The 18,676-nt window shown below is 37.9% G+C and overlaps 1 protein-coding gene across 10 annotated transcripts in view; it reads left to right on the top strand.

Moving 5' to 3' along the window:
* Window positions 1-18,676, top strand: part of DOP1A (DOP1 leucine zipper like protein A) — a 102,661-nt gene that overhangs the window by 65,887 nt on the left and 18,098 nt on the right. For all 10 annotated transcript variants that reach the window (XM_032339168.1, XM_032339165.1, XM_032339166.1 and 7 more), the window contains 8 exons: window positions 1,307-1,459; window positions 3,279-3,379; window positions 5,359-5,618; window positions 7,492-9,481; window positions 10,468-10,579; window positions 10,682-10,864; window positions 12,361-12,486; window positions 16,740-16,874. In XM_032339168.1, coding sequence (XP_032195059.1) covers window positions 1,307-1,459; window positions 3,279-3,379; window positions 5,359-5,618; window positions 7,492-9,481; window positions 10,468-10,579; window positions 10,682-10,864; window positions 12,361-12,486; window positions 16,740-16,874 — 3,060 coding nt within the window. The remainder of the gene's footprint in view (window positions 1-1,306; window positions 1,460-3,278; window positions 3,380-5,358; window positions 5,619-7,491; window positions 9,482-10,467; window positions 10,580-10,681; window positions 10,865-12,360; window positions 12,487-16,739; window positions 16,875-18,676) is intronic.

Genomic DNA, 18,676 nt, shown 5'->3' with positions numbered 1-18,676 from the left:
CTCAGCTCTCCTCAATTCCCTGGAAAACTGTCTCTGACTCTGTATTAATTGGTCGTCATCTGTGGTGTGTGATGCCATTCAGAAAAAAAAAAATGCAGTTTTTTTATTTCCATCACAGCAGTACAGATGATATCGTCTACATAGAAAGAACATCAAGTATATTGGATTATATTACATCTTAGCTAGGTAGATTATTTTTATCTAAAACAAAAATTCTTAATTTCATCTCATTTCATGTCATTGTGCTCGACCAGAGCAATTGTCCTGCTAGGTTAGAGTTGGCTTTTTTTTTTTTTTTTTAAGATTTTATTTATTTATTTGACAGAGAGAGATCACAAGTAGCCAGAGAGGCAGGCAGAGAGAGAGAGGAGGAAGCAGGCTCCCTGCTGAGCAGAGAGCCCGATGCGGGACTCGAGCCCACGACCCCGAGATCATGACCTGAGCCGAAGGCAGCGGCTTAACCCACTGAGCCACCCAGGCGCCCTAGAGTGGGCTTTTTTAACAGTGTTATGGTGGGAAACCCTAAAAATGGTTACATTTTTTATTAATGCTATGGTAGATCATCACCTGTTGTGTTAACACATGTAACTCTGAAATACATACAACATATTTTGTATGTCTTAAATAATTTGGATATTTGGACTATGAATTAGATTTTATTTTGTAACATATAACCATAAATATTAAACAATATTCAGTGTGGGGTTTGTATCCTCTTAAGAATAATGTATTCTAGCAACACTTTACTAAATGTCACTAAAATAGTGAAATGGGGTCTTCCCTGGGCCCTGGAGAATATACTTCCATATTTGATGTTTAAAACAAATATTAGGGGCCCTGGGTGGCTCAGTTGGTTAAACAGCTGCCTTTGGCTCAGGTCATAATCTCAGGGTTCTGGGATCAACCGGGTCAGGCTCCCTGCTCCATGGGAAGTCTGCTTCCCCCTCTTGTTCTTCCCCTTTCCCTGCTCATGCTCTCTGTCTCTGTCCCTCCGCCTCTTAAATAAATAAATAAATAATTTTTTAAAGAAAACAGAATAAATATTATTGGGGGGGACCTTAAAAAATAAAAAATAAAAATAATCAGTCAGTTGTTAAAGGTCTATCTTAAGAAGTTCTAATGGTCTATATAACCAAAAAGCACATCAAAAGATACACTTGTAAATATCATCCTAGTGGCATAATGGATATTGAAGACCTTCGAGATCTGGCATTCAGAGGCTTGTTGTACCTAACAGGAAATGCTTGTTAAAGAAGGTTTAATTTATGGTTTCGTAACATTGTCACCTTCACATCTTTTTCTATAGCATGTAGCTTTAACATTGTGGGATCAGCTGGGAGATAGGACACCTCAGCACCACCAGAAAAGCGTGGAACTGTTTTATCAATTACATAACTTGGTTCCTTCTTCTAGCATCTGTGAGGATGTTATAAGTCAGCAGCTAACCCACAAAGATAAGGTAAATTCTTTTTTTATCTTGTCCCACCCCACCTTGCCCCACTCCCATTATACCAAAAGTTAAATTAAAGAAACTCTAGGAAAATTATTGTAGCTAGTATCTGATTAGAGATGACATAAATTCATTCAGAGTGACCTTCATATCTTTAAAACAAGTTTGTTTTATCCTTTTTGGAAGAAGGTTCTTTAAAACAGCATCAATATTACGAGAAATCAAATACTGGATTTATTTCTTGGTTCAGGACACAAGTTGTGGATGGCGATGATTGAACTTGTTGCCATTGAACTTGTTGCCGGTCCAAGTTCTTGGATCATTTAAAGAGGAAGCCTTGGTGAAGGAAGTATGGATGTTAATGAATGCATGTGCAATGAAGGAATGTGTGTGTCAAGTGACATTTATAAGCCACAGAATGCTAATATGTGAGATATTATTTGCCTTATAATAAATATCCAAAATAAGGATTTTGTATCCTAATGTATACAGAATGATTCAAAGGTCAGTAAAGTAAAACTGATAGAATTCTGGATGCTCCTAAGAAAAAGCCGGAATTGTCATTCTGGTTGACCTCTTCAGGGCAGTTCAATGAAGTATGTGGTTCCTGTGCCCGCTCTGTAGGGTTAATCCAGGATTTTATCAAACAGCTTTTAGAAGTGCATCACCCTAATTTTTAAGAACTGCAAGTACTAATGAGTTTGAATGGGTCCTAAAAAAAGGCATTGTGTTGAGTAAATGAAGGGGAATTGGCAAATGGAGGAGTAAATGAGAGGAGTAAGAAGTTTATTCTGTTAAAATTCTCTTTCTATTTTAGCACATTCTTTGAAAATTGTTTAGGAATAAAATGTTTAACAAAGCCTTGCATTTAATTTAATTTGTTTACATTAAATATAAATCTAGGACAAATTATATACCTGAGTTGCTTGTGTAATATTTTATTTTTGAAGAAATGCTAAGTTCTGAATAAAGGTATTATACATCCATGAAAAAAATTACAATACTTTTTTTTTTTTTTTTACATGTTTGTATTAGTTAGTTGATGTACAAACACAGGCTTCATAGGAAAAGCATTATTAGGCCTGAGGAAAAAAAGAGAGCACTTCTCTAACTGATCACAAGCATTTAGAGAGTTTCAGTCCCTGATGGGGAGGCTTTTACTCAAAAGATTCCACAGGTGCTTGAGGAAAACTAAAAAATCTTGATAACTTCATAATTCCTACCTGATTTAATTCGTTTTCATTATCTAACACCAAAAGCTGCTCCTCCTGAATAATGTATTTTTCCATTGTTCTTTCCATTATTACCATAACGCTTAATGTTTTCAAGGTAATCTCAAAGGGATATAATGTTTTTCTTATGGAAATAATCATTTTTAGGTATTTAAATTTTTGAATCTAATAAACTGGCTTGATAAATATTGACAAATTCATTTGAGATTAATATATAATTTCTGGGAGCAAAAGCACATTGAAAAGTGTAATAAAATAAATTCTGACTGCTAAGTATTTATATTAAAGTAAGAGGGAAAGTTCTTATACTGAAATTCTTTCCATTCCCTGTTTTGCAGTGATCTAGAGACTTGATTACCTAGTCTAAACCTAGTCTATGAGGTAGTATGAGATGATCCTTCAGGTTTAATATTTCTGTGTATATTTAAGTCTTTTTTACATTTCTACTTTCATAAAAACAGTTTATTGTGTTGTGTGTTGAGTACTATGAACATTGAACCTAATACTGCCTCTTAAAATGCAACTTTGATTCACTAAAATCTCTTAATATCTTCAAGGGAGAATAAAATAACTTAATGTCCCATATTCCTCCTCAGAAAATAAGGATGGAAGCACATGCAAAGTTTGCAGTTCTTTGGCATCTCACAAGGGATCTCCATATAAATAAGTCATCATCTTTTGCACGTTCTTTTGACAGGTTGGTTGCATTTGATGTTGGATTTACAGTAAGGTATCTCAGTGTCTCTTTTCTTGAATCCTCTGCCTCGTTTGGCAGGGGTAGAAAATAGCAATTTACAGATTTTTTTTTTTTTTAAGATTTTATTTATTTATTTGACAGACAGAGATCACAAGTAGGCAGAGAGGCAGACAGAAAGAGAGAGGGGGGAAGCAGGCTCACCACTGAGCAGAGAGCCCGATGCAGGGCTCGATCCCAGAACCCTGGGATCATGACCTGAGCCGAAGGCAGAGGCTTTAACCCACTAGCCACCCAGGTGCCCCAATTTACAGATTTTTTAAAGAGAACTTATAAATTATTATTTTTTTAAATCTAAGCTATATTAAGATGCATGGCAGGGAGCACCCAGAGACCCTTCCTTTCACTAGGTGATGATTCCTCAAGACCCTGCTGTGTGCCAGGCACCATTCTAAGTGTCAGAGACAGCCCTTTGAGTCTCTATTCACAGTAAAGTTTCATTTAAACAGTACATTATGTAACTGTTTCTCTAATCGTTATTTTCAGTCTTCTGCCTGAACTGGACCTAATAAATCTATAGCTAAAATACTGAGAGACCATAGGGCATCTGGGTGTCTCAGTCATTAAGTGTCTGCTTTCAGCTCAGGTCATGATCCCAGGGTCCTGGGATCAAGTCTCACATTGGGCTCCCTGGTCAGCGGGAAGCCTGCTTCTCCCTTTGCCACTCCCCCTGCCTGTGTTCCATATCCTGCTCTCTGTCTCTCTGTCAAATACATAAATAAAAATCTAAAAAAATAAATAAATACTGAGAGACCACTTATGTGGATTCAGAGAACCTGTTGCTGCCTAAGAGTGGTTTCACTGCTCATCTAGATGACTCATCCCCCAAATGTGAGATTTGCATTAACTTCCAAGGAGATGCAATTTACACCATAGCTTGAGATACTGGCAAAGGATAATGGCAGTCCCACTAGGAGGTCTCCTAAAAGAGGCCACAGATACAACTGTGCTTATAGCCGCAGCTCAGGACCAGATGTGTGTTTTACTGAACATTACTTTTTTAATAGCATCACCATTTTTAAATGATCTGCTGTTGAACCAGTACAATGAACCAGGTCCTTGGCCTAGGTACTTTACAAATACCATCTCTCATTTGAAGCCTGCCATTTCTCATCATACAAATGAGACACTGAAGGACCAGGGAAATTAAAAGTGGCTTGCCCAAAACGACACATAAGGTCGAGTAGATAGCCCACATTTGAATCTTGGGTTTTCTGATTCCAGACCACACCTCCATACCTTTCACAGAAGGTCCTTCCTTGAATTAAGCTCATAGGTTTGACTCTTTTTTTTTTTTAAAGATTTTATTTATTTATTTGTCATAGAGAGAGAAGCGAGAGCAAGCACAGGCAGACAGAGTGGCAGGCAGAGGCAGAGGGAGAAGCAGGCTCCCCGCCAAGCAAGGAGGCTGATGTGGGACTCGATCCCAGGACGCTGGGACCATGACCCGAGCCGAAGGCAGCCGCTTAACCAACTGAGCCACCCAGGCGTCCCCATAGGTTTGACTCTTAAAGAGATTGTGTGCAAAAGAGCATGGGAGCGGTGCTGACTTGTAGGGAGTTCAGTATTTAGTGACATGAATAGGACTATGTTGCTCAAACAAGACAAAGGGTTTTTTTTTTTCTATTCTTTAGTATTTATCTTATAAGAAAAATATATGCTTGTGAACTTTAAAAAGTAAACATAAGTATGTAAGAAAAGAGAAAAAGATGATTTTTCTCCTTTCTCATATCCACTGGGACTGTAGGGAATAAGATTATTAAAATGCTGTGGTCCACAGTTACCCTGAAGGATGACTACTTTTTAAAAAGTTAATTCGAAATAACAAAAAACCTATAATAATACTGATTTAAGAAAAACTAGTGTGTGACAGTTCAAGTAGGTGTTTTCTTCTTTGTTTTAATTATTGGTATTTATTGTAGGTCGCTGTTCATCATGTTAGATAGCCTGAACAGCCTCGATGGTTCTACCAGCTCCGTGGGACAAGCCTGGCTGAACCAAGTGCTACAAAGACATGATATTGCAAGAGTTTTGGAACCATTACTATTGCTCCTGCTTCATCCCAAAACTCAGAGGGTTTCAGTGCAGCGTGTACAAGCAGAACGCTATTGGAATAAAGCTCCCTATTTCCCCGGAGAAGAGAGTGACAAGCATTTCATGCAGAATTTTGCCTGCAGCAATGGTGAATATCAATGGAAGTAGAACAGCTTTCTTTATTTCTTTAATTAAGTTATGAAAATCAAGTGAGAGGTGAACACGGCGGAGATCAGCCACAGTGAGACGTTCTCCACAAGTGTTCTCACCATGCCCGGGTGGTGCTCATGTGGGCCGTGTTGGAATGTACTTCTTCAGTGAGCACCTTAGAGGACTTGAATCTCTCTTATCAGATTACTTTTTCAAGGGAGGGGTCAACCCAGTTCTGGGCAAAGACAGTCTTCAGTTTTGTTGAAAATACCTTTAGAGTTTAATTAGCAATTTTGGTCCTACAAGGCTATGGAGCTACTTCACTGGGAATGTATACTAAGCTTGTAGTGCACACTTAGATTTCATGAGTCGTTTTCTTCCTTTCTGAAATGGGAACAGTAGCACCCACCTTTCCAGGCTTCACTGTGGACATCAGATACTGTCCTGTTTGTGACGTGATCGGTGCAGACTGGTATATCATAAGTGTTGAATATTCGCTATCATTACTAGAATTCCACACTTAACAAACTCTCCTATGATGCCATCTATGATACAGTGATAATGGCTCCATAGATTAGATTAGTTTACTATACTTCAGAGACAAAAGATGCTCACGTATCTCATTTCTATCTTGACAAATAACTGTGAGGTCAGTAATAAAAAGGTCATTTTACTGAGCAGGGAACTGCTGCTGAAAGGACTGTGGCCGTCTCACCCTCCCATGGCTGCTGAGTGATGAAGCTGCCACCGAGCCTGTGTGCTAGCTACTTCAGCTTTAGTGTTTCTCCAGAGCCTTCTTTCCTTTCTCTGCCTTCCTTTCCACTGCTTCCCCTGAGTCTTCTCAGAGCATGCACTACCCTGTTCATTGCCCCAACTTTCAGCCTCTTTGTGTTAGCATTTTACCCTGCCTATCTGCTGAATTCTCACCTTGTCTTGAGATTAGTCTCCTTACCTGTAGGATCATGATGCTTTCCCTGAGTTTTATAGCACTTGCTTGGTACTACTCATATGGAACTAAGCCTTCTGCTCTTTCTAAAAGGAAGCCGGCAGCCTAGTATACCCCCCCAACAAAGTATAGAAATGAATAAGTGTGTTTGTGATCCCCTACTGAGTTTAAAATCTATAGAGAACAGTTATGTCTTCTTTCTCACCGCCATTGTCTCTAGGTTTAGGGCCTTATTCATACTAGGTAATTCCTAAATGTTGAATTTTATTGAACTCAAGGAACTACATCTATACATATTATAATCTATGACCAAATTACTTGAATTCTTAGAATTAGCATACCTAACGGGAAGCATCACACAGAGGGAAAAAAACTAAAATTTTGAACTCCAGTAAAAAAGGTACCTTATTTGGGGATGAGGACAAATTTTTTTTTTTTTTTTTTTTAAGATTTTATTTTATTTATTTATTTAACACACAGAGAGAAATCACAAGTAGGCAGAGAGGCAGGCAGAGAGAGAGGGAGAAGCAGGCTCCCTGCTGAGCAGAGAGCCCGATGCGGGGCTCGATCCCAGGTTCCCGAGATCATGACCTGAGCCGAAGGCAGCGGCTTAACCCACTGAGCCACCCAGGCGCCCCGAGGACAAATTTTTATATCTGTTTTAAATATGTTGTTCTGTTGAATTCAGTTGGATTAATCGGCTTTCTAATGTTAAGTTTTCTTTACTAAATTCTAGTTAATAGTCATCCACATAATTTTCTAACTTAAAGGGTCTAAAATAGTAATGAATTAAAATATAATTTTAATAGGAAAATATAAGTCGGTGTTGAAGCTAATGATTAAAAATCTTGAGTATGGTCTACCATTTCAGTTATTTTAACATGTTTTATCTTTTTCCTTCTTTGCTGTTTTCTTCAAATGCCAGTAAGCCAAGTACAACTCATTGCATCTAAAGGGAATGGTGAAAAGCCACTTACCATGGATGAAATAGAGAACTTTAGTCTCACTGTTAATCCATTGAGTGACAGACTTTCCCTTCTAAGTACCAGCAGTGAGACAATTCCAATGGTTGTATCTGATTTTGATCTTCCAGACCAGCAGATAGAAGTACTTCAGAGTTCTGACTCTGGATGTTCACAGTCCTCTGCTGGGGACAACTTGAGTTATGAAGTCGATCCCGAAAATGTGAATGTTCAAGAAGATTCCCAAATGCCAAATGTGAGCTCCCCGGATGACGATGTTCAGCAGGTAGTGTTTGACCTGATATGTAAAGTTGTAAGTGGCCTCGAAGCAGAATCTGCATCAGTTCCATCTCAGTTAGAAATTGAAGCTCTGCCCCCAAAGCACAGCGATGTTGGTGCTGGCGAAGAGGCGCTCCAGACCGACGATCAGTCTGCTCAGCAGAGCCACAGTGCTTTGCTGAGTAACGACAGTTCTCAGTTTCTCTCTGTGTCAGCCGAGGGAGGCCCTGAGTGCCTGGCAAATGGAATCTCCAGAAATAGTTCCTCCCCTTGTATTTCAGGAACCACACAGACACTCCAGGACTCCAATGTTGCTTCCACAGAGACCAAATCTAGACAGAGGAGTCACAGTAGCATTCAGTTCAGCTTCAAGGAAAAATTATCAGAAAAAGTCCCCGAGAAAGAAACCATCGTTAAGGAGTCCGGTAAACAACCAGGAGCCAAACCTAAAGTAAAACTTGCCAGGAAAAAGGATGATGACAAGAAAAAAACTTCAAATGAAAAACTCAAACAAACCAGTGTGTTCTTCAGCGATGGGCTGGATTTAGAGAACTGGTACAGCTGTGGAGAAGGAGAAATTTCTGAGATTGAGAGTGATATGGGTTCTCCAGGGTCCCGGAAATCTCCCAATTTCAACATCCATCCGCTCTATCAGCATGTGCTTCTGTATCTCCAGTTGTATGATTCATCGAGGACTCTCTATGCTTTTTCTGCCATCAAAGCCATCTTAAAAACTAACCCTGTTACTTTTGTAAATGCCATTTCAACCACTAGTGTAAATAATGCATATACCCCTCAGTTGTCTCTGCTTCAGAACCTCTTGGCCAGACACCGTATTTCTGTTATGGGCAAAGACTTTTATAGTCACATTCCAGTAGACTCAAATCATAACTTCCGGAGTTCTATGTACATAGAAATCCTTATTTCCCTCTGCTTGTATTACATGCGTAGCCATTACCCAACTCATGTCAAGGTCACCGCACAGGACTTAATAGGCAATCGAAACATGCAGATGATGAGCATAGAAATTTTGACGCTCCTCTTTACTGAGCTGGCAAAAGTAATAGAAAGCTCAGCAAAGGGTTTCCCAAGTTTTATCTCTGATATGTTATCTAAGTGCAAAGTTCAGAAAGTGATTCTTCACTGCTTGCTGTCATCTATCTTTAGTGCACAGAAATGGCACAGTGAGAAAATGGCAGGTAAGAACATGGTTTCCGTGGAGGAGGGTTTCTCAGAGGACAGCCTTATCAATTTCTCAGAGGATGAATTTGACAACGGCAGCACACTCCAGTCACAGCTTCTTAAAGTGCTTCAGAGGCTCATTGTTCTAGAACACCGGGTAATGACTATCCCCGAAGAGAACGAAACAGGTTTTGATTTTGTCGTCTCTGACCTGGAACACATCAGTCCGCATCAGCCCATGACTTCTCTCCAGTATCTGCATGCTCAGCCTATTACGTGTCAAGGCATGTTCCTTTGTGCAGTGATACGAGCTTTGCATCAACACTGTGCTTGTAAGATGCACCCGCAGTGGATTGGTTTAATCACATCTACTTTGCCTTACATGGGAAAAGTTCTACAGAGAGTGGTTGTTTCCGTGACACTGCAGCTCTGCAGGAATTTAGATAATCTAATCCAGCAGTACAAATATGAAACAGGATTATCCGATAGTAGGTAAGATTGATTTTTAACTTTGTCATTGACATTTTTCACATCATGGCAATGTAATTGTCCACAAAGTCAGTTACAATTTGGGTAAATAAATTAGTGGTTATCATTAGGTTACAAGTAGTATGTTGTTTTCACAAAAATGAAACTCCACTTGAGAAAGTGTATCAATAAAAGAATTCAAGAATGGAAGAAAGGAGTGTGTAACAGACTTTTTTTCTTAGTTGAAATTAATTTTGATGTTCTTCTTAACTGAACTGGTAAGAGTAATGAAAAACCCAGCAAAGGGTTTCCTTAGTTTTATCTGATAAGCTATCTAAATGGCAATTAATGTCATACTAAAATTATTTTTAGGGGTTGCCTAGGTGGCCCAGTCGGTTAAGCATCTTCTTTCGGCTCAGGTCATGATCCCAGGGTCTGAGGATCGAGCCCTCACGGGCTCCTTGCTCAGCAGAGAGCCTGCTTCTCTCTCTCCCTCTGCCTGCCACTCCCCTGCTTGTGCTCTCTCTCTGTCAAATAAATTTTTAAAAATAATTGTTTTCCCATCCGATTTTATTTCTTGTTTGCAATTTTCATAGTTTAGTGGTGAACTCCATCTGTATCTCCATGTTTAATTAGTCTGTCAGAAATTAGCCAAATGTTTAATAGACTGGTATATGATTTATTTCCTGTGCAATCTTCGCTACTACATGTAAAATATGATAAAACTGCCTATATCATTTCATATTGATATGCCTTCTGTTAGAGTTGCTAGAAATTTATTGACTACATTTATTTTGTATTGAATTCTTTAGCCAAAAGAACTCGAGTACAACTCACTTATTTTAGAGATGAGGATATAAAAGCTTCTAATGTATGCTCTTAGTCATTTATTCTTATAATATTTATTGAGCACCTATGATGTGCCTAGAAACTACTGAACATTCACTACTGATAAAAACATAAACTTTTCCACAGAACTTGTGTTCAAATGAATGCATTTTTTTTTTCAGGCCTCTGTGGATGGCATCAATCATTCCACCAGATATGATTCTTACTCTTTTAGAAGGGATCACAGCCATTATCCATTACTGTTTATTGGATCCTACTACTCAGTATCACCAAGTAAGACTGTGCAAATATTTGACTCCTTTAAAAAGACTGAGGTCTAATAACTACCCATTTGTAAACCTCAGTAAGTAATATGTGTTTTTCCCCCAATTTAAGCTTTTGGTCAACGTAGACCAAAAACACTTGTTTGAAGCCCGCAGTGGAATCCTCTCGATCCTTCATATGATCATGTCCTCTGTGACGTTGCTCTGGAGCGTCCTGCATCAGGCTGATTCTTCCGAAAAGATCACTGTTGCTGCCTCTGCTTCAGTTACCACTATTAATCTTGGAGCTACAAAGGTTAGACATTTCCTATTTTTCCTCTGGAGCTCAAGAGTTTGTTCAGGGACTTTCCTAAAGATTGTATTCAGAATTTGTGAATAATTTGAGTAGTGCTTTTGGCATGCTGCTTGAATGGAGTAATTAATTCTCAAATAATTTTAACTGTTTCATTGAGAAATGACGTATCACAGAATTTACCATTTTAACTATATACACTACAATGATTTTTTTTTCCTAGTACATTTCTAGAGTTGTGAAACTGTTACCGCAATCTTTGAACATGTCCATCACCTCAAAAAGATTCCTGGTGCCCGTTTCCAGTCACTCCCTGTTCCCCTCACTAAGTTCAGTCAACCACTAATCTGTTTTTTCTACATACACATTTGCTTTATCTGGACATTTTTAATAAATGGCATCATGTGGTATTTGCTCTTTTGTATCTGGCTTCTTTTATGTGATATATTGTTTTTGAGGTTCATTCATACATATTATAATTTTATTCCTTTTCTTTAGGACATCTTAAGTTAACACTTTAATATGCAAAACCCTCCTGGAAAACAATTTAGCAATATGCACAGAGAGCTTTAAAAGTCTTGTAGGCTATGACCTAGTAATTTAATTTAGTAATGTATTTTAAGGTAATCAAAATTATGCAGAGATACATACCTATCATTATAGCCTTGTGTAGTGGCAAAAAGAGAGCCCCTAAACAGTAAATGTGGAAATGGTTAAATTATACTTTTAATGTTATATTACATAGCTACTAATAATGGTTTTGAAGAAATCTTAGTGTATGGAAAATGTGTAAAACTTTAGTGAAACAAGGACATTACATAATTGAACAGTTTTGTATTTATAATTCTAAAAAAAATTATATTCAGAAAAATTAATGTGGTTAATATTGATTATCTTGGCATAATGTGATTAATGGTTGAGTGTTTAAATTTTTTTCTTACACTCTGACATCTTCCAAATTTTCTACTTTATACTTAGAGGAAAATTCTATCTGAAAGCATGTTATACAACATCAAGTTGTTGAATTGATAGCTCCTCAGTTACCTTAATCTTACTCTTAGACCTGACTCCCTAGATCTGGGAGTAATGGGAGCACAACTGAAATTGGGGTAAGAGGAAGGTTGGAAACTGTTCCAAAATTTTATTTAAGTACTTATGTTTAGATTAAACTATGCTTTTCCTTTGTATAATTTCACTTAAATATTCCTTTTTAAAGCAATCTACTAATGCAATTGGACTTCATATATGCTGTTTTCCTGCTGTGTTATACAGAATCTTGCAATTGGCTGATTGACAGTTGTTGTTTTATAGGGGTTTTTTTTCTTTCCTAGTTAAAATAACCGTGATTGCCTCCCTTAACACTTCTTCTACTGTTACTTAGGTGGCAAAACATGAAAGCACTATATAATATTTCCAAAAAAACCCAAAAACCAAAAGTAAAGTCTATTTATTAATGTTTCATAATTTTTATCACTTGTGGTTTATTTAAATTGTTTTAGAACTTGAGACAACAGATCCTTGAATTATTGGGCCCCATTTCAATGAATCATGGTGTTCACTTTATGGCTGCTATTGCATTTGTATGGAATGAAAGAAGACAGAACAAAACCACCACCAGGACCAAGGTATATGTTTAACCATTTGGTACTTTTGTTGTTTCATTTGATAAGCATTTGGTGAGTACATGCGAATTTTCAACTCTCCTTCAGTTATAGTGGGGCTGGAATGGGATGGGAAATAGAAAAGCAATAGTTTTTTTACAGGTGGATGGAAAAGGTATAAAACTTAGATAATGTAAAACTTAGGTAATGGTGTATTTATTGCCCAAATGTCTTAAATAAGCATGAAAAGCATCATTTTATGCAAAAAAAAAAAAAGAAAGAAATTAGTATGGTATTAACTATATTTGAAGTAGGAACGTTAACATGGTACAGAGTATTTTTTTTTAATGTTAGTTATTCAGGACACAAAACAAGGATATGGAGAGTTTTCATCTTGACTAGATTTTCTTCTTCTTCTTCTTCTTTTTTTTTTTAAGATTTTATTTATTTATTTGACAGACACAGATCACAAGTAGGCAGAGAGGGTGGGGGGGGAGCAGGCTCCCCATGGAGCAGAGAGCCCGATGCAGGGCTTGATCCCAGGACCCTGAGATCATGACCTGAGCTGAAGGCAGAGGCCTTAACCCACTGAGCCACCCAGGCGCCCCTTGACTAGATTTTCATTAAGACATGATAGCTTGGGGCACCTGGGTGGCTCAGTGGGTTAAGCCTCTGCCTTCGGCCTGGGTCATGATCTCACGGTCCTGGGATCGAGCCCTGCATCGGGCTCTCTGCTCAGCTGGGAGCCTGCTTCCTCCTCTCTCTCTCTGCTTGCCTCTCTGCCTGCTTGGGATCTCTCTCTCTCTCTCTCTCTCTCTCCCTCTCTCTGTGTCAAATAAATAAATAAAATCTTAAAAAAAAAAAAAAGACATGATAGCTTAAGTATTTTCTAAATGCAATCTATACATTGGCTTAAGAGGATTGTCTATGTGAAATTTCTGCTGCTTTGTGAATTTGAAAGCTCAAAAATGTTCTGTATTGGAAATAAATAGTGACTCATTAGAATATTAAGGCTATTAAATAATTAACATTCACATAAGATATATCCTTTGTCTAGTTAAGGTTTCCGGTCTGTTATTTTTGTGCTGATTGGACATTTCATATATGTTGGAATTTCAAAAGGAATAAAAATAAACATTCCTACCTAAGACATTTTTTTACATGGGAGAATTCAGTAGCAGATACTACATTAGACAGAATTGAAATCCTAAACTATTTAAAATCAGTCAAGGACCTGTGGTTTGTTATTAACAAGGCATGTTGAACACATGCATTTTTCTCTGCTCTTCTTTCAAAATTGAGAATAAAAGAATTTAAAAATGCATAAACTCACAATGACAAAAAAATCGAGATAGTTGACCACAGAACAATAAGAAGTGTCAGCAGAATTTTGCAAGATGAAAAAAAATACAGGTCTGTGTGGTAACTGATTTAGTAGAGAAAATTGATAACAAAATTGCTGTAAGAAAGAAAGCAGTTGTCACTGTATAACTACAGATGGTCTCTGGAAGTCGAAATGTCAGGTGCCTCTAAAGGCAAAGTGTTGGGATGGGGCTGAAATCTGGAGGATTGGTTGAAAATTTGTGTAAGGAGCAGCTTGACCACGTTTAGATCCCTTTCTCCCAGCTCAAGCCACCACTCACTCTTCCACTACCCAAGCAGGAGACTGGAGTCAAGTTTGCTCTGTAAAGAGTTGGTCAAGAAAGACTCTTAACCTACGGGCATAAGATTCACATAGGTAGACTTTAGACTTCATGATAAAAAGTGGAGCATTTGCAAAAAATTCTTACATACAGAAAATGGTCACTAGCCTCCCCTCACTGAGGTAGCTGGAAGCAGTATGGCCCTTAGGTAGGAATTTGAGGACTGGCTTCTGGGAAAATGACCTGATCAAGAAAAAAAGACCTATAGCTACTAAAGTTTTTGAGGCTGCTAACAAAACACTAGGCTGCAGTCACGAGACAGGGAGGCCTCCCTACCCGCCAGTCTTGCACACAAAGGCTTGACTTCTCATCACTTTTTAATTTCTTTTCCAAAGGTAATTAATAGCAGAGTTGTTAAGAGCACAGACTTTGAAACCAGCTCCCTGGGTTTCAAATCATTACTTTACTGACTAACTCTCTCACCCTAGGGTAGAAATACTACTTCCTGGGGTTGTGAGAATTAGAAGAATATAGATTACGTGGCACTTAGAGCAACACCTGGGACTTAATAAGCACCCTGTAAATATTAGCCATATTATTATTCCTGACATTTAAATATGAATAAAAAGCCAAGGATTACCAGCCACATGAAGAAAGCCTCTACTATTGATTGACAGTGACCAAAACAACTAGATAAAGTCAAAAGAAACAATGCAGGTAACAGAATAATATGTAAGTAATAACAGTAATGCATTTCCAAGAGGTGAAGCTGTATTGCATCCATGATGTAAGAAGATTCTAAGAAAGACCTTAGCAAAAATTTAAATTTTTCTTGGATATAAAATTTTTTGTAGCAGAAACCAAACTAAATCAGTACAAATGTCAGAAGAGAGAAAGTAGATAAATACCAGAAATAAAAACTTAAAGAAATGGGAAGTAGGGGAAAGGAGATCAGAAAATTAGGAGAGCAATACTGGAGGGTCAATATCTTTTTTGTAGAAAGAGAGAACAGAAGAAATGAAGGGAAAAAATATTAACAAAGTAGTACAAGAAAATTCTCCAGAAATGAAGGAAATGAGTTTCCACAGACACTATGAAAAGAGAGCTACACAAATATCAGCATGCAGTTTCAGAATGCTGGAGATCAAAGATCTGAAAATCTTCCTGAGAGAAAATACTGTTCCTATTCAGTGGACTAATGATAAGACTTATTGAAAGCAGTGCTAGAAATTGTGATGGGAAAATAAGTTTCAACCTGTAATGCTATATCCAGTCAAACTGTCACTCAAGGCGTTTTGAACCATGCAATATCTAACTTTTAAAAAGGCATTACCAAAAGTTCGCCCTTTCTCAGCCACTGGAAGATGCATCTCCATGAGAGGAGGAATAAACTAAGAAGGAAGAAGACATGGGATCCAAAGATTAGGGGTTTGGACACAGAAGGCAAGGAATGGGAATCTCTAGGCTGATGGTCACAGAAAAGATATCAAGATGTTACTTTTTAGTAAGCCCAGGGTAGAGCAGAAAGACCTCTAACAGATGTCTCAAGGAAAAAAAAAAAAAAGGCAGGAGGAAAAGTAGAAGATTAATTACCTAATATATTTGAATATGTAATGAGAGGTTTGCAGTTGGAGTATTTGGGGATGAATTTGTGATAGAGATGGAAAAAATACATAAAGCTATGTATTAACTCGGAAAAACAAAAAGTAAAAGAAATGTAATGACAGTATAATACACAGTACAACCGTAAATAGTTATATGAATATTAGATATTGATTTAAATAAAATTATATCTATGTGGGGAGGTTAGGGGAAAAGTGTAAGGGAGCTAAATTTTTGTCTTCTGAGGTGGGAAGTCAGTAGGAAATTTAAAATAAAAGTCATGAGGGGTTTCTGGGTGGCTCATTGGGTTAAAGCCTCTGCCTTCGGCTCAGGTCATGATCTCAAGGTCCTGGAATCGAGCCCCACATGGGGCTTTCTGCTCAGCAGGGAGCCTGCCTCCCCCTCTCTCTCTGTCTGCTTCTCTGCCTGTTTGTGATCTCTGTCTATCAAATAAATAAATAAAATCTTTAAAAAAAAAAGTCATGAAATAGGAAAAAATAGCTATGTATATTACTCAAATAATAGAAGAGAGCTAAGAGTTGAGCAGGGTTGCTTTCGGATGTGAGATAGAGGATAGGACACTGCTGTCTTTTCTTGTAAGGCTTATTACCCTATTTGATTTTTTGAAATGTTGTATATGCATTGTATTGGTAAACATATATATATATATACTTACTTATTTATTCATTTTTACCTAAGATAGTCCAGAGACTTGCAAAGTCTTTTATATTAAAAAGAGCCCATGAGGGACGCCTGGGTGGCTCAGTTGGTTGGACGACTGCCTTCGGCTCAGGTCATGATCCTGGAGTCCCGGGATCGAGTCCCGCATCGGGCTCCCAGCTCCATGGGGAGTCTGCTTCTCCCTCTGACCTTCTCCTCGTTCATGCTCTCTCTCACTGTCTCTCTCTCAAGTAAATAAATAAAATCTTTAAAAAAAAAAAAGCCCATGAAATAGTCTCTTAATTCTTTGACTTCTGTTAAAAGACTTATGTACCCCCCTACATACAGAAATACAATGTTGTGTTTATCCAGGTCATTCCTGCAGCCAGTGAAGAACAGCTTTTACTAGTAGAACTGGTTCGCTCCATCAGTGTCATGAGAGCAGAAACCGTTATGCAGACTGTGAAAGAAGTTTTAAAGCAGCCCCCGGCCATAGCCAAGGACAAGGTAAGAAGAGCTTTTCTTTGCCTTTATTGACAATTCTCTTTCAGAAATTATGCTGGTAGGTAAGGTATTTTTTGTGCAGTAATGTCCTTTCACAGATTGGGGAGAGGAGATCATGTTGACCTCATAATCAAAACATTTGTCAAGGGCACCTGGGTGACTCAGTGGGTTAAAGCCTCTGCCTTCGGCTCAGGTCATGATCTCAGGGTCATGGGATCGAGCCCCGCATCAGGCTCTCTGCTCGACTGGGAGCCTGCTTCCCCCACTCTCTCTCCGCCTACCTCTCTGCCTACTTGTGATCTCTGTCAAATCAATAAATAAAATCTTTAAAAAAAAAAAATTATCAGCACCTGCAGGGACTGCTGTTGTCATCATCCCGGTAGTTGGTGAGGAGCCGTTCACTGGTTAGATCTCTTACGTAAACCTCTAAGGCAATTCAGACTTGTATAACTGAATTTGTAGGGGTGGTTTTTCTGGTCATTTAAGGGGGAACACATAAGCCAGATCCCAAGGTCAGGTGACCTCAATTGTTGCCTTATTACTTTTTTTTTTAATAGCTTCTTCATTGCTTTCTCTTTGGAATGAATATCAAATGTTTGGCCATAACCTTAGTTCTAGTCAGAGTCATTTTTTGACCACATACAAACCTATGCTTTGCAAGGCCTCAGAAAATGAATAATAGAGTCTGCACTCACAGCGCATTGTCTCTAATTAGGCAGATACAAATGTCTGCAAATGAGTAAAATTAGGGACTTCTCTACTTTCTTTTGCTCTTTGTTCCAGGAATACTGAGATCATATTTTCTGAGAAAATATTTACAGCCTGCAAACATTAGAGTTTAAGCCTAGCCAAAATAAACCTAATATCATCCTAAACAGAATTGTTACACAAATCTGAAAATATCAATTTTTTTTTTTAATTTTATCTTTTTCTTGAATTGCCAATGGGAAGAGTATACTTATGTGTGTGAATAGCTAATACCCATATTAACTTCTAACATGCTAACTATTCTAACATCACCCCTGGGGCATTTGCAATAGGATTTTAAATTTGCATGTAAAAGCTCAATTCAGCATAATATTTTGAGCATCTGCTTGTGCCAGACATTGGACTAGGCATGAAGGATATGAAAATAAGAGCAGATTCCACCACCATGCCCTCCAAAGGCTGCCTCCTTGCTCTGCATCTAAATTCTGAATCCATTAGATACTGCATTTTTCTCTGTGTGTGATAAGGGGGAAACTTCAAGGGAACACTTGGTACTAAAAAGGAACAAATTGGTGTCAGTGGGCATCAGTATCATTTCCTTGCCTGTTACTGATTTCTACGGCAACTGTTTTCTTTTTTATTATATGTTACATTTGGCACTATGCTAGTTAAAGACTACTTTAGGAGACTTTTAGAAGTTGGTCTCAAATTTGAACAAACTACACTAATTTCACAGGAATTTTTAGTAAAACAGTTTTAGATTCAGATTTCGTAAAAATCTTCAACCCAATTATGCTAGCACCAACCAAGTATAAGCTGATTAAAATAAACTGATGTCGGTGCTTGCAGAGTAAATGGATCATTTAAAAATAATGGCTGGAGTATCAATTTTTGATGTGTTGTGGGTGGGGATTGAGAACCTTTTGATTTCTTCTATCCATTTTCAAATTTTTAAACAGCTCTCAGGTTGAGTTTTTTTCTACTAAAAGAAAGCATTTGAGTGGCTTTATTTTTTATGATAAATTAGTGGTTTTGTTTCCTTTTAGTGTTTTATATTAAAAATTGACATTAAAGTACAGAGGTGTTGCAAGGATAAA

Source organism: Mustela erminea, chromosome 4 (genome assembly GCF_009829155.1).
Source record: "Mustela erminea isolate mMusErm1 chromosome 4, mMusErm1.Pri, whole genome shotgun sequence".
Lineage (NCBI taxonomy): Eukaryota > Metazoa > Chordata > Mammalia > Carnivora > Mustelidae > Mustela > Mustela erminea.
The sequence above is the reverse complement of the archived record's forward strand: the minus strand, read 5'-3'. Positions and strand labels throughout refer to the sequence as shown.